Source organism: Panthera uncia, assembly GCF_023721935.1.
Source record: "Panthera uncia isolate 11264 chromosome D3 unlocalized genomic scaffold, Puncia_PCG_1.0 HiC_scaffold_8, whole genome shotgun sequence".
Taxonomy (NCBI): domain Eukaryota; kingdom Metazoa; phylum Chordata; class Mammalia; order Carnivora; family Felidae; genus Panthera; species Panthera uncia.
Window position 1 is genome coordinate 81,835,243 of NW_026057586.1, and position 27,747 is coordinate 81,862,989.

General features: G+C 41.8%; 2 protein-coding genes across 3 annotated transcripts in view; one reads left to right on the top strand and one right to left on the bottom strand.

Moving 5' to 3' along the window:
• NAA25 (N-alpha-acetyltransferase 25, NatB auxiliary subunit) overlaps positions 1-15,152 on the top strand; it is an 80,199-nt gene extending 65,047 nt beyond the window's left edge. For both annotated transcript variants that reach the window (XM_049619927.1, XM_049619926.1), the window contains 4 exons: positions 3,117-3,214; positions 4,287-4,397; positions 8,966-9,112; positions 12,277-15,152. In XM_049619927.1, coding sequence (XP_049475884.1) covers positions 3,117-3,214; positions 4,287-4,397; positions 8,966-9,112; positions 12,277-12,399 — 479 coding nt within the window. In that variant the 3' untranslated portion in view covers positions 12,400-15,152. The remainder of the gene's footprint in view (positions 1-3,116; positions 3,215-4,286; positions 4,398-8,965; positions 9,113-12,276) is intronic.
• A 4,360-nt stretch (positions 15,153-19,512) lies between these two features.
• Positions 19,513-27,531, bottom strand: ERP29 (endoplasmic reticulum protein 29). Its single transcript, XM_049619957.1, has 3 exons — positions 27,261-27,531; positions 22,648-22,786; positions 19,513-20,337 (listed from the first exon to the last, which is right to left on the bottom strand). Exons 1-3 carry the CDS (start codon positions 27,402-27,404, stop codon positions 19,835-19,837), a joined length of 786 nt encoding a protein of 261 aa, XP_049475914.1. The 5' UTR covers positions 27,405-27,531; the 3' UTR covers positions 19,513-19,834.
• Positions 27,532-27,747: the final 216 nt, after the last annotated feature.

Here is a 27,747-nt window from a genome sequence, read left to right on the forward strand (position 1 = left end):
CTAAAATGAGTCTCTTGTAGACAGCAAATAGATGGGTCTTGTTTTTTTATCCATTCTGATACCCTGTGTCTTTTGGTTGGCACATTTAGTCCATTTACGTTCAGTGTTATTATAGAAAAATAGGGGTTTAGAGCCATTGTGATGTCTGTAGGTTTCATGCTTATAGCAATGTCTCTGGTACTTTGTCTCACAGGATCCCCCTTAGGATCTCTTGTAGGGCTGGTTTAGTGGTGACGAATTCCTTCAGTTTTTGTTTGTTTGGGAACACCTTTATCTCTCCTTCTATTCTAAATTACAGACTTGCTGGCTAAAGGATTCTCAGCTGCATATTTTTTCTGTTCAACACATTGAAGATCTCCTGCCATTCCTTTCTGGCCTGCCAAGTTTCAGTAGAGAGATCCGTCACGAGTCTTATAGGTCTCCCTTTATATGTTAGAGCACGTTTATCCCTTTCAGATACCTGCTTTCAGAATTTTCTCTTTATCCTTGTATTTTGCCAGTTTCACTGATATGTCGTGCAGAAGATCGATTCAAGTTACCTCTGAAGGGAGTTCTCTCTGCCTCTTGGATTTCAAAGCCTTTTTCCTTCCCCAGATCAGGGAAGTTGTCAGCTATTATTTCTTCAAGTACACCTTCAGCACCTTTCCCTCTCTCTTCTTCCTCTGGAATACCAATTATGCATAGATTATTTTTCTTTTTTTTAAAAAAAAATTTTTTTTAAACGTTTATTTATTTTTGAGACAGAGAGAGAGTATGAACAGGGGAGGGGCAGAGAGAGAGGGAGACACAGAATCTGAAATGGGCTCCAGGCTCTGAGCTGTCAGCACAGAGCCCGACGTGGGGCTCGAACTCACGGACCGTGAGATCATGACCTGAGCCAAAGTCGGACGCTTAACCGACTGAGCCACCCAGGCGCCCGATTATTTTTCTTTAGTGCATCTCTAATTTTCCCCTCATACTTCTGGATTTTTTTATGTCTCTTTTTCTCAGCTTCCTCTTTTTCCAGAATTTTATCTTCTAGTTTTCCTGTTCTCTCCTCTGCCTCTTCAATCCGAGCCGTGGTTGTCTCCATTTTATTTTGCAACCCATTTATAGCATTTTTTAGCTCCTCCTGGCTGTTCCTTAGTCCCTTGTTCTCTGTAGCAATAGATTCTCTGCTGTCCTCTATACTGTTTTCAAGCCCAGCGATTAATCTTATGACTACTATTCTAAATTCACTTTCTGTTACATTGTTTAAATCCATTTTGATCAGTTCGTTAGCTGTTGTTATTTCCTGGAGATTCTTTTGAGGGGAATTCTTCCGTTTTGTCATTTTGGATAGTCCCTGGAGTGGTGCGGGACTGCAGGGCACTTCCCCTGTGCTGTCTTGAATAACTTGGGTTGGTGGGCGGGGCCGCAGTCAGACCTGATGTCTGCTCCCAGCCCACCGCTGGGGCCACAGTCAGACTGGTGTGTGCCTTCTCTTCCCCTCTCCTAGGGGCGGGATTCACTGTGGGGTGGCGTGGCCCGTCTGGGCTACTTGCACACTGCCAGGCTTGTGGTGCTGGGGATCTGGCGTATTAGCTGGGGTGGATCGGTAAGGTGCATGGGGGCGGGAGGGGCAGGCTCAGCTTGCTTATCCTTGGGTGATCCGCTTCGGGAGGGACCCTGCGGCATCCGGAGGGAGTCAGACCCGCTGCCGCTGGAGGGGTGGATCCACAGGAGCACAGCGTTGGGTGTTTGCGGGGTGCAAGCAAGTTCCCTGACAGGAACCGGTTCCCTTTGGGATTTTGGCTGGGGGATGGGCGAGGGAGATGGTGCTGGCGAGCGCCTTTGTTCCCCGCCAAGCTGAGCTCTGTCGTCCGGGGCTCAACAACTCTCCCTCCCGTTGTCCTCCAGCCCTCCAGCTCTCCGAGCAGAGCTGTTAACTTATAACCTCCCAGATGTTAAGTCCCGCTCGCTGTGAGAACACACTCTGTCCGGCCCCTCCGCTTTTGCCAGCCAGACTCGGGGCCTCTGCTTGGTTGGCGGGCTGCCCCTCCGCCCCGGCTCCCTCCTGGCAGTCCATGTAGCACGCACCGCCTCGCCGCCCTTCCTACCCTCTTCTGTGGTCCTTTCATCTGCGCTTGGCTCCAGAGAATCCGTTCTGCTAGTCTTCTGGCGGTTTTCTGGGTTATTTAGGCAGGTGTGGGTGGAATCTAAGTGATCCACAGGATGCGGTGAGCCCAGCGTCCTCCTACGCCACCATCTTCTCCCCCTTTACTTTTTTTTAAAAACAAAAAGAGGAATCTCTTTTTGTTGTTAGTTTATTTTGAGAGAGAGGAGTGCATGTGCACAAGCTAGGGGAGGGGCAGAGAGAGAGGGAGAAAGAATCCCAAGCAGGTTCGCGTGCTGTGAGTGTGAAGCCCGCCATGGGGCTGGAACCCATGAACTGTGAGATGATGACCTGAGCCAAAACCAGAAGTTGGAAGCTCAATGGGACTGAGCCAGCAAGGAGCCCCATGCATATATATGCATTTTAAATCTGAGGGTCTTTCTTTTCAAGAACCTAAGTGGTCTTTTATTTTATTGCCCAAATGCAGAATGATAATTAAAAGATCAAGATCCTGAGAATAAAATGTGGTATTTATTATGAAGGTGAATTTCTACTATGCACTTTGGTCTTTTGGTCCATAATGGCACACATTCTTCTATATCATTCACTTGGAGTCTTAATTTTATTGTGACAACGGTCTGTTTGTGGAAAGGCTAGCTGGTGTTTAGACTCTAGAATATATAGTTTATAAGGCCGCTTTTTATATTTTGAAGACAACAGAGCAGTAGTTACATGGCTTTTTAAAGAGCTTAAAATAGGGGCGCTTTGCTGGCTCAGTTGGTAGAACATGCAACTCTTGATCTTGCGGTTGTGAGTTTGAGCCCCGCCTCGGATATAGAGATTACTTAAAAATAAAATCATAAAAAAAAAGGCTTAAAATAGATATTCTTTGTTGTTTGGTTCACGTGGGGGAGAAAAGCTTCTGGATTAAGCTTTTATATTTACTATATTTGCTTATTCTTTCTTAGAGTGTATATTGTGTTTCTAAAAAATAGCATTGAAACAAAAGCTATATAAAACAATAAAATATTTTTGTTTTCAGATGTCTTCAGTAAATGTAAAGGTGACCTCTTAGAAGTTAAAGATGGTAACTTGAAAACGCATCCTGCTCTTTTAGAGAATCTAGTCTTCTTTGTTGAGGTATGTTTTGTTCCCTTCCAGAAAAACTTGATTTTCCTTAGAGTGAAGGATTAATTTTTAAAAAATGAACAGGTAAATAGGCACCTTATACCTGTAATTTAATCCCCCGCCCCCACCTTTTGTTAACTGAAAAGCAGTTTAAATCATTTTTTTGAATGCGCTCCTTCCAAGCATACCAGGAAGGTTTTGATAATGAATAAAACTTGTAATTTGCTTTACCAATGTTTAAAAATTCCTCAGATTCACTCCAAATCTGTCTGTTCTCTGTTCGTTTTCTTTTTTGACTTAACTATTATGTACTTTAAGTTAATTCCACTAGCTTTTTAAATTTGTTGCTATTACCAATTATTAAGATTCTGCACTGTGAAGGAGAATCTGGGCGCTGATTTAGCAAAACTCTCGCCTCTTTTTTAACCAGAGAGAAGAGAAGGATTACAAACACATATAATTCATTATCTTATTTTTGTCACGTTTATTTTCCTTCTCCTAGTCTGTTCTGGTAACTGGTACAGTGTAAGCGTATAAGCCTCTGAACAAATCAGTAATAACTACATGTATATGTACATGCACATTCTGTAGCAGAGCAGAAGCATAGGTGTAAACACCTAAGTTATGACAAAGAAGAAATGTACTGACCAACTAGGGAGATTTCTGTTTATATTTAAGTTTAAGATTTGCAGGTGAGGTAATATCTTAATCGGGGAAGTGGGTGAGGAGAGGCATATTGTAAAGAACCTTTGGATTCCATGCCTAGGAATTTGGACCTTTCACTTGAGTGAAAAAGATGTTAATAAATTGCTACAAATTTAAAAGGAAGCTGGATAGAGTAGAGGATGGGTTTAGAGCTGGGAGAGCTAGAAGGAAGGCTAAAGATTGAAGCATAGTATTCTGAGCAGTATTCAGATGAAGGTCTTCTGGGTCTGTGTGGTGATTGTAGAAATGAATCTGATCACTCTAATCTGTAATGAGCTAGAGGAGACCTTGAAGGGATTTGCACAGCACCGTTGGCAAGGATTATTTAATCCATAACTTTGAACTGTTATTGATGAATTTGCGGTTTTTCCTCTTTCAGACTATTTCTATCATCCTTTGGGTGTCCAGTTACTGTGAGAGTGTCTTGCGACCATATAAATTAAATCTACAGAAAAAGAAAAAGAAGAAAAAAGAAACCAGCATCATCATGGTAATAACAGAAAACACAACAACTTGGCTGCGTGCAGCTTTTAATTTTCACTGTTTTCCTGCATATTGTAGGAGACCTTAGGATCCTGTGTACATTCATTTTCTCTGTCAAGCTTTTTTTTCTTTTTTTAAATTACACACCTACAGAAAAGCTTAAAGACCAGCATGAAACACTCAGATATCCTTACTTGACACTTGTTAACACCACGCCCAAGATATTTTCTCATTTTAATTATGATTTCTTTCTTGGCTTATTTATAACTTAGAAATGTCTTAATTTCCACATTTGCCACATCTCCTTTATCTTTCTCTCATTCTATCATCTGTCCCAACCTCTTGTTTGTTGAACCGTTTAAAAGAAAAGTACAGACTGTGATGCAGTCTCCTACAGAATCACAGTACTGAAGAAATTTTCATACCTAAGACATTTAATACTGATGCAGTCCTGTTATAATGTCTGTATTCAGATTTCCCCACTTACCCAATTGTGTTCTTTATTATAATCCTTTTCAAAATACTGGGATCCTGTTAAGTATCTGACATGGCTTTTATTTATTTTTATTTATTTATTTATTTATTTATTTATTTTAATTTATTTTTTTAACGTTTATTTATTTTTGAGACAGAGAGAGACAGAGCATGAACAGGGGAGGGGCAGAGAGAGAGGGAGACACAGAATCTGAAACAGGCTCCAGGCTCCGAGCTGTCAGCACAGAGCCCGGCGCGGGGCTCGAACTCACGGACCGTGAGATCATGACCTGAGCCGAAGTCGGACGCTTAACCGACCAAGCCACCCAGGCGCCCCCTGACATGGCTTTTATTTTATTTTATTTTTTTTTTATTTATTTTTGGGACAGAGAGAGACAGAGCATGAACGGGGGAGGGGCGGAGAGAGAGGGAGACACAGAATCGGAAACAGGCTCCAGGCTCCGAGCCATCAGCCCAGAGCCTGACGTGGGGCTCGAACTCACGGACCGCGAGATCGTGACCTGGCTGAAGTCGGACGCTTAACCGACTGCGCCACCCAGGCGCCCCCTGACATGGCTTTTAGTTACCATGTCTTTTTACCCTCCTTTCAACTTCCTTAGTCTTTTGTTTATCTTTATTGTTCAACAGTCTAGCTCAGTTTTTGGTAGAATGTCTTACAATCTGAATTTGGCTTGGGTTTAGGTTAAATATAGATGCTGTTTCCTTCTTAGCAAATTAAGTCAGGGGGCACTCATGTTGTTAAGTCCCATTATTGGTGATCTCAGATGAAATTATTTGATAAAGGAAGTGTCTATGGATTTCTTCATTGTAAAGGTGCCTTTCCCACCCTGTGATTAATAAGTCATCCGTGGGACAATACTTTGAGATTGTGAATATCCTATTACCTGCCAGCCTTTCATCTGCTGGTTTTAACATCTGTTAAGTCTAACTTGCATAATCATTTATTAAAGTTATGGTTCCACACTGGTGATTTTTAAAAATTCTGTCAACCCTTTTATCATGTATTGGTTGGCATTTTTGGTAGAGCTGTCCCACACCCATTCATATATATATTTGTATGTATATTTTTAAGTATCACCATCTATTTGAATATCATTCTTTTTTGTTTGCTTTTTAAATATTTATTTTGAGGGAGAGAGGGGGAGAGAGAGAAAGAGTGAGAGAGCGTGAGCATGCGTGGGAGCACACAGAAGCGGGGGAGGGGGGGAGAGAATCCTAGTCCAATGATGGGCTTGATCCTTTGAATCATGAGATCATGACCTGAGCTGAAGTCAAGAGTCAGATGTTCAATGGACTGAGCCACCCAGGCGCCCCTTGAGTATCATCCTTTAAAAAAAATTTTTTTTAATGTTTTTATTTGAGAGAGAGAGAGAGACAGAGAATGAGAATGAGAATGAGAATGAGAATGAGAATGAGTGGGGGAGGGGCAGAGAGAAAGGGGGACACAAAATCAGAAGCAGGCTCCAGGCTCTGAGCGGTCAGCACAGAGCCCGACGCGGGGCTCGAACTCACGGACCGCGAGATCGTGACCTGAGCCGAAGTCGGACGCTTAACCGACTGAGCCACCCAGGCGCCCCTGTTGATTTTTTTTTTAATGTTGATGGTTTTAGTAGTAATTTTGACTTCCTGCATAATTCAGTAACAATTCGGGAATTCTTTAGATTTGACACTGCTTTGCTGGATGTTTCTATTCATTCAGAAACAAAGGGTAGTTCTATTTGGAGCAGGATGTAATGAAGAAACCTGTCCTTTTTTTTTCCAATGTAATTTAACATATCATGAGTGTTAAGTTTGATGGTATAGAACAGAGTTGCTATGTTACTTTCTCTTCTGATGAAAGCCTGTGCTCTTCAACTGTGTCAAATAGCTTTTTCGTATTTGGATTGGGATGGAGGGTGGGTTATAGTTATTGCTTTTCTAGTTTCTAAAAATGAGAATAGCTTTCGTATATTTCTGATCATCAAAGTAACCTAAAGGTGTGAATAAAATGAAGGCCACCCATATTCCCACCAACCAGTAATTGCCACTGCAAACAAACCAGAATTATGCTCTATGGGAGGTTCTGCAACTTGTCTGTTTGTGTTTGTTTTCATTTAACAGGTTATCTGGGCATCTCTTCAGGAGATACGTAGATGTATCTCATTACTTTAAATGGTTATATGATGAAACATTGGTATTCCCTGTTTTCTCATTTGCATTTAAAAAAATTGAGTGGAGGGTTGGGGGGGTGGGGCAGTGCCTGACTGGCTCAGTTGGAGGAATGCATGACTCTTGATCTCAGGATTGTGAGTTCAAGCCCCACATTGGGTGTAGAGTTTACTTTAGAAAAATGTTGAACCTGCAAGGAAAACTTCTTGAGTCAAAAGCTAGCCTTACTAATTGATTGGCCAGGTTTCTTGTGTTTGTCTGATTTTTGAATTTTGTCATATGTTTCTGGGATTTCTTTGATGTCTTTTCTGTTCATCTTTTTGCCCAGATTTCCTGTTGTGGTAGTAATATTTTTTCTCTTGATGTGTTTTGAGCTATTCAGGTCTTAATAATGTTACTCTATATCCTATATGATGCAAATTTTTCTTTTCATTTGTCTTTTGAGTAGTTTTTTGGTCAACATAGTAATTTTATATATATATATATATATATATATATATGTATATTTTAATGTTTATATTTGAGAGAGAGAGAGAGAGAAGGAGAGAGAGAGACAGTGTGTGAGCAGGGGAGGGGCACAGAGAGAGACAGAGACAGGATCTGAAGTAGGCTCCAGGCTCTGAGGTGTTAGCACAAAGCTCCACACAGGCTGGAACTTCCAAGCTGTGAGATCATAACCTGAGCCAAAGTCAGATACTTAACCCACTGAGCCACTCAGCACCCCTAAAAATATTTTTTTTAATAGTTCTTAGCTTGGTGTAATGTTTAGAAAGGCCTTTTCAGTTTATGATTACACGAACCATTACCTAAATTTTCTTCTGGTACTTTGGTGGATTTTTTAAAGTTAAGTTTAAATCTACCTGGAATTTATTTTGGTACTTAACTATTTATTTAGTTCACTTAATTTATTTTTTAAAAGATGTTATTTTTAAGTAATCTTTATACCCAGTGTGGAGCTCAAACTTACAACCCTGAGATCAAGAGTCACATGCTCTACTAACTGAGCCAGCCAGGTACCCCTGTTTTGTTTTATTATTGATTTATTTTTACTTATTATTTATTATTATTTTATGTGGTTTTTTTGTTGTTGTTTTGTTTTGAGAATGAGAGCTCACGTGTGTGTGCAAGTAGGGAAGTGGCAGAGAGAGAGAGAGAGAGAGAGAGAGAGAGAGAGAGAGAGATTGATTGAGAATCCCAAGCAGGCTCCATTCTCAGCTTGGAGCCCTCATGTGGTGCTCAAACCCATGACTCTGGGATAATGACCTGGGCCAAAACCAAGAGCTGGCTGCTTAACTGACTGAACCACCCAGGCATCCCTTAAATTCATTTAAATTCCCTTACATTCTTAAGTTTTATCTTAGGACCTGTTTCTTTTCACTTTTTTATCACCTTACTTATATATCCATACTATCTGGATTTCATGTAACTTTATGATCTACTCTAATATATATGAGGGCAAATTCTACATAACCATTCTTTTTCAGGATTTTCTTGGCTGTTGTCTCCCATTATGTTTTCTATTAGAACTTAGAAAACTCTTATTTCTGTTATATTTCTGTTGTTAACATTAGAGGAAATCTCAGTGACATATAGAGAAATGAAGTTTTGGTTTCTTTTATCTTCTTTAGTGTTCCAGAAGAGTACCAGCCTGAAGTTGAGTAATAACCAACTAAGATATTTTCTGTTGGTTTTTCCATCTCTAGTTCCCCATTTAAAAAAATGCTTGTCATTGTTTCTGAATTAGCATTATTTGGTGCCAATTAAATTTACCTTGCTTTAGAGAGACTGTCTTAATATCCAAAACTGTATCCATCCCTGTTACTATTTATAGCATTAAGTAAAACTATAGCATGAAGTTAATATAGCTTATGTGATATGAGTGAAGGAAATATGTTTGATAATCTTTCATCTTTTAAAAAATATTTTTTCCAGCCACCAATCTTTACCAGTTTCCAAGACTACGTTACTGGGCTTCAAACTTTAATTTCCAATGTTGTGGATCACATTAAAGGGCTTGAAACACATCTAATTGCACTTAAACTTGAAGAACTTATTTTAGAAGATACTTCTCTCTCGCTGGTAAGAGACTGTAGGCCATCAGCAATAATAATCTTAAAGGTCACAAACTTGAAAGAATGTCACATTGCTTCATGTGGTTGGGCTTTGCTGGGTATCTTTGAGAATGTTAATAAGTAGATAAATACAGTTTTATTGAGCTCGCTGTTGTTGGGTAAATGCTCGTAGAAATACAGTGATCGAAAAACCTGGCTTTAGAGAGATATATACAAAAACTGCTTTAAATTGGAGATATGATATACACACAGAAATGGAACGAGCCAGAAAGAGTCTCACTGGAGAGGGGACATTTAAGGATTAGTAAGTTTTCAGTAGGCAGACTGGAATGGATGAAAGGAATCTGAAACAGAAGGCACAGAGCAGAGGCAGAAAGGTAAATTGTGTGGGGCACCATGAGTCCGTTGGCAGAGCTAGAGCACATGGTATGTGGGAAGGACTGTCCACTACAAAGATGACAGGCACAGTAGGCCACTGTCAATCGTTGTGTGGTTGTTGTTAAAGCATCTGTCTGCCCTCTGACATGAGGAATAAGATTGCTCATTTTGAGTATTCTTTTTTTTTTTTTTTTTACTGTTTGTTTATTTTTGAGACAGAAAAAGACAGAGCATGAATGGGGGATGGTCAGAGATAGAGGGAGACACAGAATCTGAAACAGGCTCTGGACTCTGAGCTGTCAGCACAGAGCCCGACGTGGGGCTCAAACTCACGGACCGCGAGATCATGACCTGAGCTGAAGTTGGACACTTAACCAACTGAGCCACCCAGGCGCCCCTCATTTTGAGTATTCTAAAGGTTATCTTTAACTTTGGGCTACTTTAGATTTTTCGAGCCTTGACTCTGTCCTCATCTTTTGACCTTGGGAAAGTCACTTACCTTAGGCCTCAGTTTCTTTATCTGTATAATGAAAATCATAATACCCATTTTATAGGATTATAGTGAGCATTAACCAAAATAATAATGGCCTTATATTGCCTATTTTTGTTGAAGTCATGATACATGTACTGAGCAGCATCAGCCACCAAATATAGGATCCATATAGTGCTATTTATCTTTTGGGTAAAAACAAATTTTTTTTTAATTCAGTTTCCACTAGGTTTACTTCTTTATTCTTTCTTTATTTTTTAATGTATTTATTTTTGAGAGAGAGAGAGAGAGAGAGAGAGACATAGAGTGTGATAAGGGGAGAGCTAGAGAGAGGGAGACACAGAATCCGAAGCAGGCTCTGAGCTGTCAACACAGAGCCCACGTGGGGCTCGAACTCATGAACCGCCAAGATCATGACCCGAGTCAAAGTTGGCTACTTAACAGACTGAGCCACCCAGGCCTCCCTCTTTCCTTCTTTTCTTTCTAAACTTGAAACAACTATCCATAAGGCCTCTGGACTAGCATCTCCAGTCCTGGTTCTTTTCCTCTTCCGTAGGGGTATCCACTGAAACTGGTCTGTGCCTAGACCTTTTAATGTAACCTTAAAATATACGCTAATAGCTGTTAGGTTTTTGAAAGTAAATGATACATTGTTTTATTCTGAAACTTGGCTTTTTTTTCACTTAACCTTATATTCGAGAGATTTGTTAAGGCTAATGCATATACATCAATTTTGTTTTTTTAAACAACTGTATGACCTTCAAATATGAGTGCATCATAGCCATTGGATATTTTAGTTTTTTTGTTTTTTTGAGAGAGAGAGGGAGCACATGAGAGCAAGTAGGGGAGGGGCAGAGGAAGAGGGAGAATCTCAAGCAGTCTCCACACCCAGCATGGGTCTTGATCTCACAACTGTGAGATCATGACCTGAACCCAAATCAAGAGGTAGACACTTAACTGACTAAACCACCCAGGTGCCCCTTTGGTTGTTTATATATATTTACTTTTACTACAGTACTGAATGAAATGTATTTTATATACCTTTTCTTATGCACATGTGTACTTCCAAGATAGATTAGGTCTCGAGTAGTAGTATTATTTGGCTATAAGGTATGCTTACCTGAATTTCTTCAGGGTTTTGCAATACTGCCAATTTCATGTAAGCCTGATTAGTTCTTAGCCAGCCTCCTTTTTTTCTCTGTTTGAACATTCCATCCCTTTATTTTTTGTAAAATGTGCAGCAAGTATTTAACTCACATATTTGAGTAGGTCTCAGAAAGCTTTGTTCTTTTTTTTTTTTTTTTTTAAGCTGTTTGGTCTGTGGAACCAATGGACTTTGTCAATATAGAGGGAGACCTATCAATATTATCACTAGAAAAGGTGGCAGAGGTAAATTTGATGCTTTTAAGAAGTGGGTATGATAATGTCCAAATTAATAATAAATTTCCATTTTTGTTTTCTGATGAAATAATCAGAAATATTAATTTTTCCATTTTGTATAGCCCATAACAAAATATTAGTGATTTTATGTTCAAACTACTTAGTAATAAATTTTCTACCTTTTTTCTATATGAAAGATAATAATCAGAAATCTCAGTTTTTTCACTTTGTATAATTAAAACAGAGAATACTGATGGAAGAATTAAAAGAATAATAATGCTAGAGGCTCCTGGGTGGCTCAGTCAATTAAGCATCTGACTTTGGCTTAGGTCATGATCTCACAGTTCATGAGTTGGAGCCCTATGTCAGGCTCTGTGCTGACACCTCAGATTCTAGATCCTGCTTCGGATTCTGCGTCTCCCTCTCTTTCTGCTCCTCACTCACACTCTGTTTCTCTCCCTCAAAAATAAATAAACATTAAAAATTTTTAAAAAAAGTAAAGCTAAAGTAATAGCGTTAGTGAAAAATCACATGGAAAAATGTACATCTCTGATGAGCTTTAGCCTTCTTTGCATTTTTTGAAACTGAAAATGACCCACTGTATTCTGATGAAGCTTGCCATGAGACCAAAGGTAATGGTAATTTTTTTTTTAATGTTTGTTTATTTTTGAGAGAGAGTGCATAAGTGGCGGAGAGGCAGAGAGAGGGGGCAGAGGATCCGAAGTAGGCTCTGTGCTGATAGCAGTGAGCCCGATGCAGGGCTCAGACTCACAAACCGCAAGACCATGACCTGAGCAGAAGTCTGATGCTCTACCAACAGAGCCATCCAGGAGCGCCATTGGTAGTTTTAACATCTGTGAGAGGAACTGTAATCTGGGAGAATGCTTTCAGAGCAAGACCACTAATTCTTGTCTCGTTTGTAGGAAGAGAGAAAATTTTCAAAGACTGTGCAAGGGAAGGTGCAGAGCAGTTATCTACACTCACTTCTGGAAATTGGTGAGCTGCTGAAGAAAAGACTGGAGACCACAAAGAAACTAAAAATTTAAGCGAGTGTGAACCACAGGCATCAATGACTCTGCAGCAGAAAATGACATCATCTTCCCAGGCAAAAGCGATATCTGGTTGACCATCATTTTAATCCAGAACTTCCTCATAAAATGCATGAAGGACTTTGATTGTGAATTAATTTTTTAGGTATTAAATGTATACAACTGATTAAATTATTGTATATAAACCGGAAGCAGGACCCTCATCTGGGTTTGACCACTTTTTATACATGTTCATATGCATATGGCAGCCACAAGAGAACCCCACTTTTCTTCTTTCCTTCCATCGCCAGAAACATCTGGTGGGGGGGGGGGGTTGTCCTATAAAAGCAGCAATAGAAATTAAGCATAAAGCATTGACCTCAGAGCAGCTGAATGGCCCTACCATTATAGCAGTGGGTGTTTGATCTGGTTCTTGAGCCTTAGGAAGCAGAAAGCAGTGGAGGGGGACCATGGCTGGGAGCAGGCCCTCTTTCCTTTCCACATTAGTTTAGTTTCGAGGTTTCCTCAGCTGCTTGGCTCCCACAGAATCCAAAGCAGGTACCCGAAGGGCCTCAGATGAAATTTGGCATAGGCACCTGTCAGTGAAGGGTGCCCCTCAGAAGACCACAGGCACTCAAGTGTTTGGCTTAATAGTCTAATAGCCAAGACATCCCCATCCTAGCTCCTGTGAGAGTTAAATCACAAATAGGCTTGTGTTAACTTACGGCTGTATGGAGGGGAAAGCAGTGCAGGCCACTTACAGGCCTGCTGAGTACTAGCTTGCTGTCTTTCATCCATCTTTGGGAAAGATGGGAATCACTGTTTTAAAGAAGAGAGGTGTACATAATTTATGCAGGCGAGTCTAATACCAGTGTCATTGGTTTTGTGAGATATATATATATGTATATGCTTTTACATATACATTTTCAAGCATATATATATATATATATATATATATATGCTTGAAAATAAAGATTTAATACTTTAGTGTTTTTTAAGTGGGGAGTTTGGGGAGGAAGGAAGGAAGGAATGTATATTATGGACTTAATCTAGGTTTTAAGTTTTAGGCTGGCAAAAGAAATGTTATCCATTGGGTTTGACTTTCAGTCTGCTTTCTTCAAACTTGAGAATTGCACCAGGGTGGTGTTTACATTGTACACCTGGAGCTCCCCAAGACTGTAGCTTCAGAGGTCGGTCTGACAGAAAAGATAAACATTGCTCTTGAAAATGTTATACAGTTTATACAATTACTTTGATAAGTTTTTGTGTTTGAATCTGTGCTTCTGTTTTTGGTCTTTGTTACTCAAATACCATTAAGTTAATAATTCTGTAAGAGCAAAGACATGAGTTTGATGAGGAAATTCAAGCATCTGATGGAGGACTGATTGGTCTTGACGACCTTACAGGTCATTTCCAATGCTTCTCCAGTGAAACGTGATACTTTTTTTCTTTTAAAAGCAACAAAAGAGAGCTCGGAAAATGTCTGTATGCAAAACAATTGTATTTTGTCCCCTCATCTTGACTTTCTTAGATTCACAATTTGATAGGGTGATAAATAACTGTTTAAACTTCCAAGGAAATTTTTTAGAAAATTACAAAATTATCTGTTCAAATTAAGACTTGCTGGAAATCCTAGTCCATCAAGTAGTTTCAAGAAGTTATTTTTTGATCTAAGTTGGTATCCACAGCCGTCATACCCCATCCCAAAAGGAAGAACTGCCTTGAACAAGATGAACTGAAAGTTCTAATTGATTCCAAATCTAATTTAAGGACAACATATCATAATTTTGTAAAACTATTGCCTATTTAGATGGAACTTGGTGTGTGTATGGGGGTGGGGGATGTGTGTATGACATGTGTTCTTGAAATGATGCTTCTTTGAATATCCAAAAATACTGTACATAGAAATAGAAATGCTCTATGAAACAAGTCTATTAACTGACCATGGTCAATCTAGCATATGTGTGCTCAGTGAGCTGGCTTTGGTCCTCAGGGACAGTGCTTGACTCCAGTGGTCTACCTAACTAGTCTTTTGCCTAGGGGCACCTGGGACCTCTACTGGTTTTAGTGACAAATAATGTTACGTCGAGGTTATGCTTCTTTTGTTACTTGCTGATTTTCCTACTAAATGTAGCATTTCAATTAGATCCAACCTCTTACATTTTGAGATAATTGTAAAAAGAATGAAATTATGCAGAAATGGCCAATATCTTTTATTGATCTGTTCTTTTGGAAACTGTTATGCACTATAAATTGTGTACAGTTAAAAAATATATATATATATATATATATATATTCTTACATGAGTAAAAAGCACCCTCTCCAGCAATTGTATGTCATTGGTATTTGAAGAGAATTCCCAAATAACCCATTGCTGCTGCTGCTGTTTTTGGTTTGTGTGGGTTTTTTTTTGTTGTTGTTGTTGTTGTGTTTGTTTTTGTGTGGTAAATTGATATTTAAAAAAAAGAAAAAACACGACTACTGTTTACAGACTGAAAAATTACTGCTTTTTATACTACTGAGATCCTAAGTTAAGACTCTCCAAAGCAAACATTTGGTTTAAATCATTTATCTGATGTGGATAAAACATAGAGAAATTTTTAGTGTCCTCCACATAATGGAAAATGTACAAATGCCTAGCTGTGTTGCCCATCAATTTTGTATATTTTCATAATTTTAATTGTTCAAAATTGCATTATATTTTGCAATCACTATGTTCAACCTGGATTTGTCTTTCATTTAAACTTTTAATATAAAAAGGGGTTTCAATGTATCTATGGCCTTGTTATTGAAACTCTTCCTACTTATTTGATGTCATTTATTAATATGGGAAGTATATATTCTTCCTTCTTCAGTACTACGTGAAGCATACATAGCAAATTAAACTAGATGGGTTAATTTATATAAACACTTCCATCTTAAGTTGCCTATCTGCCTGGGTCATTTCTGTTCAGATTCCTAGAAGCCACTTTTTTTTTTTTTTTTAAAGATTTTAAGTAATCTCTATACCCAATGTGGGGCTTGAACTCACAACCCTGAAGTCAAGAGTCACATGTTCCACTGACTTACAGGTGCCCTGAAGCCACAACCTTTTAAATGGTGTAATTCATCTCAGTTTTGTACTGAGAGTTACATTCCTTGGCAAAATTGTAATATTTGTGAATTTAAAATTTTTATTTCAAGGCTACTAGTCTTTTTGTTTAAAAATAGTACCTCATGCTAGCATTCATGAATTCAGCATATATGAATTGAATGCTTCTTTACAATGTGCCAGATTCCACTTTAGGCTGTGTTGATAGAATGGTAAATGATAGCATATGTCCCAGTTAGTGGCCAAGGTGGGGGAGAAGATAAGAAATATAAACCTTAGTTTGTAAGTCCTGTTTTAAGTAAGTCAGGATATGTGATAACCTGAATCATGAGTAGTGCCCTCTGACCCGACTGATGAAGAGTCAGCCACCAAAAAGGGAACCCAAGTGGAGAGGCCCCATGGCAGGAACTACTGAGCATGTTTCAATGACTGGGGGGAAAAAATGGGCTCAAGTGTTGGGTTTAAAGGAGTGGAAAGGGGGAAGGAACTGAGGTAGAAAATACAGTTGGGGGCAGGGGGATCCAGAGCAATCAGAACTTTTTAGTCAGGGGAAGGAATGAGGTTTCTAAAGTTAGCAGGAAGTTACGAGAAGATTTCAGGCAAACTGATGACATGATTTATCCAAGTACTTGGGCCCACAGGCTGGGATCCAAAGTTGACACACACTGACAATACAGTGGAAAGAGGAGCTCCTAGTTTCCTTTGTGTCCAGTAATATTAAATGCCCTTGTCTGGGCCCTGAGAAAAATGTTTTCGCCTGCTACTCCATCCCGATGCTGTTTCCCTTTTAACAAAAGGTGTGTAATTGGATATACCTCACTGCCACTTTCAACCTTACCTAAAAGGTGGGCTCAGGTTTATACTTTTTTCTTGTTCTTTTTTTTTTTTAGATGCTGTCACTGACTCGATGCAGAGATGTATTTCATAGTAATAACTGGAAGGTAAGCAACCATGAGCCAAATACTTATAAAAATTATTCGTGGTGGGAATGTAAGCTGGTGCAGCCACTCTGGAAAACAGTATGGAGGTTCCTCAAAAAACTAAAAATAGAACTACCCTACCAGCCAGCAACTGCACTACTAGGTATTTACCCAAGGGATACAGGTATGCTGTTTCAGAGGGACATATGCACCCCCATGTTTATAGCAGCACTACCAACAATAGCCAAAGTATGGAAAGAGCCCAAATGTCCATCAATGGATGAATGGATAAAGAAGATGTGGTATATATATGTACAATGGAGTATTACTCGCCAATCAAAAAGAATGGAATCTTGCCATTTGCAACTACGGGGATGGAACTAGAGGGTGTTATGCTAAGTGAAATTAGTCAGAGAAAGACAAATATCATATGACTTCATTCATATGAGGACTTTAAGAGACAAAACGTGAACATTAGGGAAGGGAAACAAAAATGTAAAAACAGGGAGGGGGACAAAACAGAAGAGACTCAAATACGGAGAACAAACAGGGTTACTGGAGTGGTTGTGGGAGGGGGATGGACTAAATGGGTAAGGGGCACTAAGGAATCTACTGAAATAATTGTACTCTATGCTAACTGATTTGGATGTAAATTAAAAAATAAATTGAAAAAAATTATTTGTGGGATACTTCTAGCAGTTTATGCTGTTGGAGCACAGAGCTTTCCTGCAACTTCCAGCTTCCATACATCCCAGTAAAAGTGGATTTCTCCACAATGTACTATTTCACATATGAGAAAAAAAGTTACCACAGAGAAGGTACTACCTAAGACTACCTAGCAGGTTAGGGGGTGGGTAAAATTCAAACCCTTTCGTATATGTGCTGAAGTGAGCACAAGATTCAAATTCTTAAGCATTGATGAAATGAGGTGAAATCTAGACCACCCCCATCCCCAAGTCTTCTCTTCTTAGTCTTGATGGCTAGGTTCAAATTCTCAGATTCTATCTTGGAACAATCAATCTTTCCAGATGCAAGTCTGATGCCAACTTTTTTGGTGGCACAAATTACCAAGGACTGTTTGAGATAACTTACAAGTTCCTCGGAACCAGGTTCTTATGTTGGATTCAAGGTCTCATTTGCTTAACCAACTTACCTGCAAATTCCCTTGACATTGTTATTTGCTTGATTCTGGGAGGCCAGTCCATAGCCTCCATTACAACCTGATTAGCAGCATTTGAGCCACAATATTATTTAATTAGAGGAAGAAGAGAGAAGGAATCCATTTGACCCAAGTGTCAGGGAAAATTTAACTTATGTGGCATATGCAAATCACTTCAGACTCAAAACTAGAAAAGGGCCCATCTTTATGTTTTAAAGTTTATTTTGAGAGAGAGCGCAAAAGAGGGAGGGTCAGAGAGAATCCCAAGCAGCTGACAGCATGGAGCCCGATATGGGGCATGAACCAAGATAACGACCCAAGCCAAAATCAAGAGTTGGACACTCAACCCGAGCCACCCATCTTTAATGAAAAATGTTCGATACAGGCACCTGGGTGGTTCATTCAGTTGAGTATCTGACTCTTGATTTCGGCTCAGGTCATGATCTCAGGGTTTGTGGGATTGAGCCCTGCATCGGGCTCTGTGCTGACAGTGTGGAGTCTGCTTGGGATTCTTTCTCCCTCTCTCTCAAATAAAAAACATTAAAAAAAATATTTGATACATAAAACCTCTGATAGGATTATCTAGTCCTGCCCAATAGCTCATGTTTCTTCAACTCGAGACCCTAAGCTTTTAATACTCAGTCTGGACCCATCCAATGAAGTACCCATTGATGTGCTGCCACCTTTCCTTTCACAACTGACAAGATGAGATCATATTCAGGGACTGTGGATGCATTTAGTTTTAGAGTTCTCTCTCTACCTGCCATTTGTTTTACTGTATTTCCCATAAGACCGTGAATACTTAGTTCTTTGGAAGTGAACCTGTTTTAGATGAGAAACAACTATAACAGCTAAAGCAAGTTTATCAGTGAGAAGCATCCAAAAAGATCTTCCGAAATTTTCAAGTAGAATGAAATAATAAGCAGGAGAAATATTGAAATTGTTGGGCCAAATATATACAGTTACATTCTTTTGTTGAATGTTGAGAGCACCTGTGCTATAGGCAGGAGTTTAGGTCTGAACATCTTTTCCTTAGTTGGTTTTAGTTGTGAGCATAAGCTACCAGAATTGTTTTTGTTAATCTGATTCAACACATGGATTTTCCTGTATTCTTTGTTTCTGGTGACTTTCAATACCAACCTGGCTAAAAGGGAAGAACACAAGTTAAGGTTTTATTTGCTAACTCTGTTCAACTTAAATTTCTTTGTGTGGCTTCAATAATATTTCAGGGGATGCACTTTGTAACATTTACAAATAGTTAAATATGAAAGTGGGGATGTTATCATGAAGCTTACCATTGCAGATAATTGCTTATCACTCCTGAGAACAGATCTGAGTCAGTTCCATGTGCTCCCACTCTGCTTTTTTATTTTTATTTATTTATTTTTGTTTTTAAATTTTTTTTTCAACGTTTTTTATTTATTTTTGGGACAGAGAGAGACAGAGCATGAACGGGGGAGGGGCAGAGAGAGAGGGAGACACAGAATCGGAAACAGGCTCCAGGCTCCGAGCCATCAGCCCAGAGCCTGACGCGGGGCTCGAACTCACGGACCGCGAGATCGTGACCTGGCTGAAGTCGGACGCTTAACCGACGGCGCCACCCAGGCGCCCCAACAACATCCAATTATATCAGTAAACCTAAGAATTTACTCTATGTTTTTCATGGAGTATAGAAAATTACTACACTGAACTTCATTAATGTTGTATTTCCACTTTAAGGACCAGAAAAAGGACAACGCATTTTTTGCCACCCACAATTGGTGCACCTGAGTTTGAACGCCAGTGGAAAGTAATAAAGGTAGGCCTTGAGCCGGTTTCCACCAGTTTCCAGTGTTACTAGGATAGTCTGTTATCCTGGTAGAGTGGAGTCCATACCAGCTTAGATTAAAAAATAAATTGAAAGGAGAAAGCAGGTCACGGGCCAAAGTATAATTTGTGAAAGAAAACTGAATGGCTTTAGGTCCACTTAACCAAAACACAGAAACTTTAATTGGGTCAGAATTACACCTGTCAAGGACCTGGACCGTACACTCTTCTTTACAGCACCCATTCCTTCTGAGGGGTAATTTAATAAGCCTATCTGGTAAGTGTTCCAGGTGTACACAGACTGGCTGTAGGGATATCCCAAGCATGGTCACATCAGCATCAATGTCCGAGTATGCTCAGATTTCTGGCTTGGTGCCACTTTCCCCACCACTCTCTTATATCCCAGGACAGTCTCATGGCCAGCAAATAACTCCCCTCCCCACCCCCACCAAACCCTGGAAAACCTGGAGTGCCTTTTTACAGCTCCTCCTTTTCGGCCCCCTTCTTCTGGAAAGCAGTCAAGATGTTTAAGCTCTTCTGGAGCTCTTCCTTCTTCCCATCACTCATCTTGTTCTTCTCAATCAGCTTGGTGATCCGGCTCATTTCTGACACTGGAAAGTCCTCACCTTGGTCTAAGACTTTCCCCATGATCTTCAGATACTGCTCGGCCCACTTCTTCTCAGTCTCTTTCACATTTGCGAGATTGTCCTGTCCCTGCTTCAAGAGGGCCTGGCGGGCCTCCACACCTGAGGCCCTGATGAACTCCCCGGCAAGGGCATCATATACAGGCAGGCAACCAGGCATACCTAGGTAGACTCCTTGACCCTTTAGCCAGCGCTGGATAGCTCCAACCTTAACCGCCCCACTATACAGGACTGGGTTCTCAAAGTCCCCATCACGGAAGAGGTAGAAGACTGGGTAGTTCTCTTTGTCCAGCTTGTATTTCTCACTCAGCTCCATATTCAGCTTATCACCATAATCTGTGAACAGAAACCAGATATGAGGAGCAAGACCATGAGGAATACAGGGCAGGAAACTGCTATGAGGCCCATCTGAGTTGACAGCAAGAAGGATCCTGGTTGTGTTTAAATTCCTCCTTGGCTACTTCTAGCCATATGGCATTAATCAAGTCATTTAGCCTCTCTGAATTTCACTTTCCTCACCTGAAATATGGGAATCCTTCTGAATACTTATTCTATGCCCACTACGTGCCATGTCCTGTTCTAAGTGCTACAGATCTGGTTGTGGCTAAGAGTAACAAGCTCTGTGATCGCAAAGAGCTTATGTTCTCTTAAGAGAGATGATAAACGTGATCAGGGCCATGATAAAATGGGATGATGTGGAAGTAGGTAAGACGACCTACTTTGGGTGGTCTTGGAAGGCCTTTCCGTGGACACGATATGAGCTGAAGGACCAGAGTTTCAAGGAGGCAGACACATGATGATCCAGGAAAAACGTCTCAGGTAGGAAGTGCTGCAGCTGCAAAGCTCTGAGGCAGGAATGAGCTGGGTATACTGAAGGACTGCAAAGGCCATTCTGGCTGGAGCTTAGTCCAAAAGGGGAACGTGTAGTAGATAACAGAGTCCCCAACACATGAGAGGTTCTGGGAAGACCCAACGAAGGGAAAGGTGCACTTAACCTGACAGAGTGTGCAATACGTGGTAGCTGTTAGTATTTGCTATGTCCTTCCTAACAGGCAGTGGCAGTCCCAAAGGCTGATGCCAAAAAGAAATGGTCAAGGCTGTTTATTACTGGGCAGTAGTATAGGAAGTGTAGGGTTCCAGTCCTTGTTCTATCACTTCAAACTCTACAGTCTTTTTTTTTTTTTTAATTTTTTTTTTCAACGTTTTTTATTTATTTTTGGGACAGAGAGAGACAGAGCATGAACAGGGGAGGGGCAGAGAGAGAGGGAGACACAGAATCGGAAACAGGCTCCAGGCTCCGAGCCATCAGCCCAGAGCCTGATGCGGGGCTCGAACTCACGGACCGCGAGATCGTGACCTGGCTGAAGTCGGACGCTTAACCGACTACGCCACCCAGGCGCCCCCAAACTCTACAGTCTTGAGCAAGGTACTCAAAGCATGAAGAATAGGAGTCACGGTACTTTTGTCATAGAGTTGTCACAAGGATAAGATACACATAAAACACTTAGTGGCCTGGCACACAGTAAATGTTTGATAAATGTCAGCTGCTATTCTTCTCTTGGTAAAAGCCCCAAAGGAGTGGAATTGCAGCTGAGTCAGAATTGACACTTGTTGGGATGAGCACTGGGTGTTGTATGGAAACCAATCTGACAGAAAAAAAAAGAAAAAAAAAGAATTGACTGACTGCCCTGGAAAAGTGTGCTAACAATCTCTACCTAGGACCAGACTCTCAAGCTTACTAGGGAACAGAGGCATCCCACCTGGAAGGAAGTGGAGAGAGGGAAGAACCCTCCATACTTGGGAATAGATACTTAGGTGGAGTTCCTTCAGCTTCAGTTTTCCTCAAGTATAAAAACAGGAAATGTGTCTCATTTTTTAGGCAGGGTTCAAGTGAAGATTAAAAATGCACTGTCTGGGGGCACTTGGGTGGCTTAGTCGGTTGGGCATCCGACTTCAGCTCAGGTCATGATCTCAAGGTTTGTGGGTTCAAGCCCCGTGTCAGCCTCTGTGCTGACAGCTTAGAGCCTGGAGCCCGCTTCGGATTCTGTGTCTCCTTCTCTTTCTGCCCCTACCCCACTTGCACGCGCTCACTCTCTCAAAAATAAACATTAAAAAAATATATTTTTTAATGCATTGTCTGTGCACACCTTTACAAGCTGTAAACCACTACATGCTGGCAACTATTAGAGTAGTCACTGTGGTTGGGAGCTGTCCTTGATTTAGCGGTAGCTCTGATGGATTTCAGCTAAGGCCAAAACTCAATAGTTCCGGTAAAAAAAGAACTGAAAAGAAGATGGAAGAAGTTACTATGCAGACCCTAGGAAGACTGGTACCCCCCTGACCACAGTCCCCTGCCAGGAGAACTCCAAGTTCTCAGATGCAATTTAATGTCAGTGTGGGGTGGAGGGTGAAGGATGAGGGATTCTCTAACCTTGGGCACCTGCAAGGATGAACTGAGGTTCTGTGGTATCAGAATCTGTTCAAGCTAAGCCTGCCATGGGCACCAGATTCTTGAGGGCCATGACCCCACTTACACTCATGTGTGGCTCAGACAGAAAAGTGTTAGATATTCCACCTACGTGGAGGGAAGTAATTCCCAGCTTCCTCCCCTTCTGCCCTCCACAGTCATGCTGAACTTGTCCATACCTGAGATCCCCACTTCCGCCACCAAGAGATCATCGCTGGAGGCCGAGTTTTCAGCCAGACGCTTGAACTCATCCTGCTTCTCACCATAGGGGTACTGGGTGTCGAACTTCACCAAGACGAACTTGCTTTTGGGAATGACCTGAGGGCATAGAGAGCTGAGCAAGTTCGGGATTCCAGGGACCTTTGGGGCTAATACCCTTTCTCAAGGCACCTCTGTTTAAGAAACAAAGTGGAAACCAAGCCTGCAAGGGAGACCAGGACTTGCACACTTATATTCATTCATTCATTCATTCACCCACCCAATTGATTGATTTATTCACCCACCCATTGATTCATTTAACAATTTACTGGTTTTGGGTACCCCACTAGGTACTGGTTCACAGTAATCAAAGACATATACAACCCAGCTTAGAATAAACAAAGCTGTACAGGTGCCTGGGTGGCTCAGTCGGTTAAGCGTCTGACTCTTGATTTCCGTTCAGGTCATGATCTCAGTCTGTGAGACTGAGCCCCACTTTGGGCTCTGCACTGTGGACTCTCTCCCTTCCACTCTCTCTGCCCCTCCCCCCTCAAAATAAATAAACATTAAAAAAAAGGAATAAACAAATCTGTAGATGTATTAAGGCCTTCTCTTCCAGTGGCCTTTTTGGTAAGGTTAAGGAAACCCTTAGAAAATACTATGTGGTTCCCTGTCATGCCCATCATCCCAAACAGCCTTTTTCAGTAAACAATGAACCAGAAATCTGATAAAAACCAACAACCATCTGTAAAGGGCTTGGCACCACAGAGGTGCTTCAGCTAGGGAGCTCTGAGTCTGAACTCTGCAATGTCAGGGCTCACAGGAAGTTGCTGAGAGGCCAGGCTTAGGACAATGTCCCCTCCCTAGATCACAGTTCCCTTTGGCTAGATCACCAGGTCCTAAACTGTCAGGGTCAAGATCTTTAATTGTGGTAAAATTCCCATCACACAAAACTCATCATTTTAAAGTGTACAATTTAGTGGGATTCAGTCCACTAACAACGTGCTAGTATCTATTCCAGAACATTTTCATCACCTGAAAAGAATCACATACCCACACATTTGAAGCAGTCATTTCCCATCCCTCCTTCCCTCTAAGACACAGCAACCACTTATCTGCCTTTTTTCCTCTATGATGTCCGCTCTGATGGAATCATACAACATGTAGCCTTGTGTGCCTGGCTTCTTTCACTCAGCATAATGTTTTCAAGGTTCATCCATGTTGTAGCATCGATTGGTATTTCATTCCTTTTTGTGGGCAAATAATATTCCATTGTATGGATGTGCCACATTTTATTTATTCATCAGGTGATGGACATTGGGTTGTTTCCACCTTTTGGCTATTTGTGAATAGTGGTGTTATAAACATTCATGTACAAATGTGTATTGAATGCCTGTTTTTATTTCTTTTGGGTATATACCTAGGGGTGGAAATGATGGTCATATATAGTAATTCTACGTTTAAGTTTTAGAGGACTCCTCAAAATCTTTCGATGGTTTCTCCCAATGCACAGATTTTATCTAACAAACTGCCTTCTCCAACTTTTTTCCAATCAAAGTGATCACTTCAGGTCTTTTTCATCACAGGCTATTGCTGTCATAATTAAGTCAAGCTGGCATCATTCCAAATTTTATTAGTCCTTATTCCTCTTTGTGTGTTGATATCCATTTGGTTTTAGCTTTTAAAAAATATTTAACACTGCCCAGGGACCCAAGGAAAGGAGGGAGAAGCTATTAGAACAGCTCATCTTTTAAGTGGTCACTGACCCCCAAAATGTGAGCTCTGAGGGCCTAAAAGCAGCGAAGCCTTAAAATATAAATCAGATCACATCCCTCTGGCCCAACTGGCCTTATTTCAGTTCAACACAACAAACTAATTCCCACTTAGGGCCTTTTTAGGTGCTGTCTCCGCTAGCTGGAATACCCTTTCCCCAATTCCTTCCAGGATGTCTATCATTCAAAGCTCAGTTCAGACGTCCCCCCTAATGGAGAGCCCTCCTCTGCTCATACCATCTAGCACTGCTTCATTTTCCCCATGCTACCATGTTACCCTGCTCTTTCTTCACTGCATTAATCACCCTCTAAAATTCTTACCTGCATGTTTGTTGTCTGTTCTCTCCACTAGAATGCACATTTATGAGAATAAGGACCTTATCTGACTTGTTCTCTGTTATATCCCTAGTGCCCAAGAGTGCCTGGGATGTGGCAGATGCTCTGAAAATATCTGATAAATGGACACAACTAGAGAAGGCTACGGTAGCAGATGCTACATATGTCCGGGGGAAAAATATTTAAAAAGCATGGCACAGGATCCCTACCTTCAAGGGGCCTTTATGGAATAATATTAATAAGTGTACAGTGGTCTAACACTGAAACATAATTGAAAGGTCTCCATCTTTTACCATTTTTAGCCATAGGGACAATGGTTTTGAATGGCATACATTTGCACAGTGTATTTTTTTTCCTTTTCATTAGTCATGCTGTATCTCTTAATTGCTTTAGAAATCTGTGTCCTTTCTTCATCCTTGAAGAACTGACTCCACCATACCCTATATTTAGGCAACTTGGTTCTTTAAGGTACAGAAGAATTCACCATTCATTCATTCATTGAATAAAAAGGTACCAAGGGCCTATCATGTGATAGTGAACACAGCAGTAAAAAAAGCATGGTTTCTTATCTCTAATGATGGTGAAGGGCAAGAAACAAAAGAAGACACTGGAAACTGCTGAAAGACAAAGCACAGAACAAGGCCCTTGGATGTATTAGCAGGAAGCGCCTCTTCTGTTCAGTGATGGAAGAGAGATCTAGAAAGGGACTGGAGAACACATTTGTTCATTCATTCAACAATTATCTTCCATGTGACAGGTAACCTGCTAGGTTGTACAGATGATCCCTGAAAAACCAGACAACGCAGTTCTTCATAAACATATAACATTCTGGTGCAGGAGATGACAAAATAGCCGGGGGGGGGGGGGGGGGGAATCAAGGATGAGAGCTCTACAGAGAAATCAAACTAACGTGACTGGCACTTTGGATGGGGGGAGGGGAACTCAAGGCAGGACTCTGAGAAGGTAATATTTAACCTAAGCCTGAATGATGAGAAGCAACCAACCTTTCAAAGACTGGGCAAAGAATGTTCTGGTCAGAAGAAACTGCCAGGGCAAAGGGCCTACATCAGTAATGGGCTAGGAATATTCAAAGGACAGAGGGCATGTATGGCTGAAGCAGAGGGGACAAAAAGGAGAATGGTTAGGAGATGAGAGTAGAGGCTAAAGACGGAGACCAGCCAGAAGACTTCTGTAATGACAGCTGAGACCAGGGTGGTAGCAATAAAGACAGAGAGGCACCGACTGATTAAGAAATACTGTTAACTTCACAGCGCAAAATTTCCCTCTGAGTCACACTTGGTCTGTGATATTATCCCATTCCCACATTTGGGGAGTGGGGTATAACTGCCAATAAAGAACCCCAAAAGCTTGAGGTGCTGTGGGGTATGCCTTACAATCAACCAGCCATACCTACACTTTTAAGTTCTTGAATAAGCCACAGGTGCCAAATCCAGGACAAGGAACTCTTTTGAGAATAGAAAGAGTTCAACCACTTGCGACAGATTTAGAACTCTACAAAAGTAGAAACCAAAAATGGTTTCCCTTCCCAGCAACGGGTACAAATTAAGAAAATAAAATGAATGGCTTCTCTGTCAATGCTTAGTATGCTCGTCTCGTAGGTGAAGTTGAAAGGTGCCAGTGTGTGAAGATGGGTGCAAGAGGGAGTTGGGAATACATTCAGCCTCCAACATCCATTTACCCAGGCTAATCCTTCCACATCTTGACCCTATTTTACTCACTATGTCTCCAGGCCCAAGATATTCCCTAGAGTTCCCTTATTCTTCTTTTTTCCTTAATTTTAAAAAATGTTTTATCTTTGAGAGACAGAGTACGGGTGGGGAGAGGGAGAGAGGGAGACACAGACCCTGAAGCAGGCTCCAGGCTCTGAGCTGGAAGCACGAGTGGGGCTGGAACTGGTGAACCATGGGATCATGACCTGAGCTTAACTGACTGAGCCACCCAGGCGGCCCCAGAGTTCCCTTATCCTTAACGCTTGCGCTCTTCAAGACACAGGACATCCGGACACTGTTTGCATACTGCAAAACAGGCTGCACGCCACACTAAGAGAGGAGGGGCACAGAAATGCCAGGTAACACGCGGAGTTTTCAACCCCCCCACGACAGCCCAGAGACGGGTGGCGTCCGCCTCGCACCGCCCTCCCGGCCTCCCACTTGGGTCTCGAGGATTGGATCTCGCCCGGCACCGCCCTCTCCCCCTAGGTGAGGGGAAGGGGCAGAATGTTCCCGTGACTGCATCTCCTTAGCTCTTTTGCAAAAGAGGAAGTACAAACACTGCAAAGGCAAGGGTGTGCGGGGACCGTGGACCCCATGGTCGTGATACGGCCCCGGCCCAGAGTCCACCATCCCTTTACGTTGGTGGATCGTCGCTATAGACCACCCTCCGCCAGCCCTGTCTCCTTCCCCACGGAGGTGCGCTCCATTACTAGCTGAGGCTGCACCTGCGCGCGATTCCTACGCCCCCGTTACCTTGTAGAAAGTGACTGTATCCAGGGGGAGGGCGCCCTTGGTGTGCAGGCCGCTACCGCCATGCGGGGCGGAGAGGAGCAGGAGGAACAGGAGAAGAGGAAACAGTGGGGAGAGAGAAGCGGCGCGGGGCAGGCCTGCAGCCATAACGCCGAATTCTGGCAGTAGGAGCTGGGAAGGCTGTAGTGGAGAAAACGCGGAGTCGGGAGTCACGTGACTTGCAGGGCCGGCTCGGAAGCGCGCACGTGGACAGCCCGAGAGGCTCCAGCCGGCCTAGGGTGAGAGGGAGGGGCCACGTGAGGGGCGGGGAGATGGGGCTGCCGCGCGCGCGCGCACTCGGCGAAGCTCCAGCAGGCTGAGGGCGAGGGGGCGGGGCCGCGTGTGAAGGGCCGAGGGGACCGTGGAGAGCGTGGGTGGTGGAAAAAGAGGCTGCCGCGCACGCGTACTCGGCGAGGCTCGCAGCCAACCAGCCAGCCTTTTCCCGTCGTCC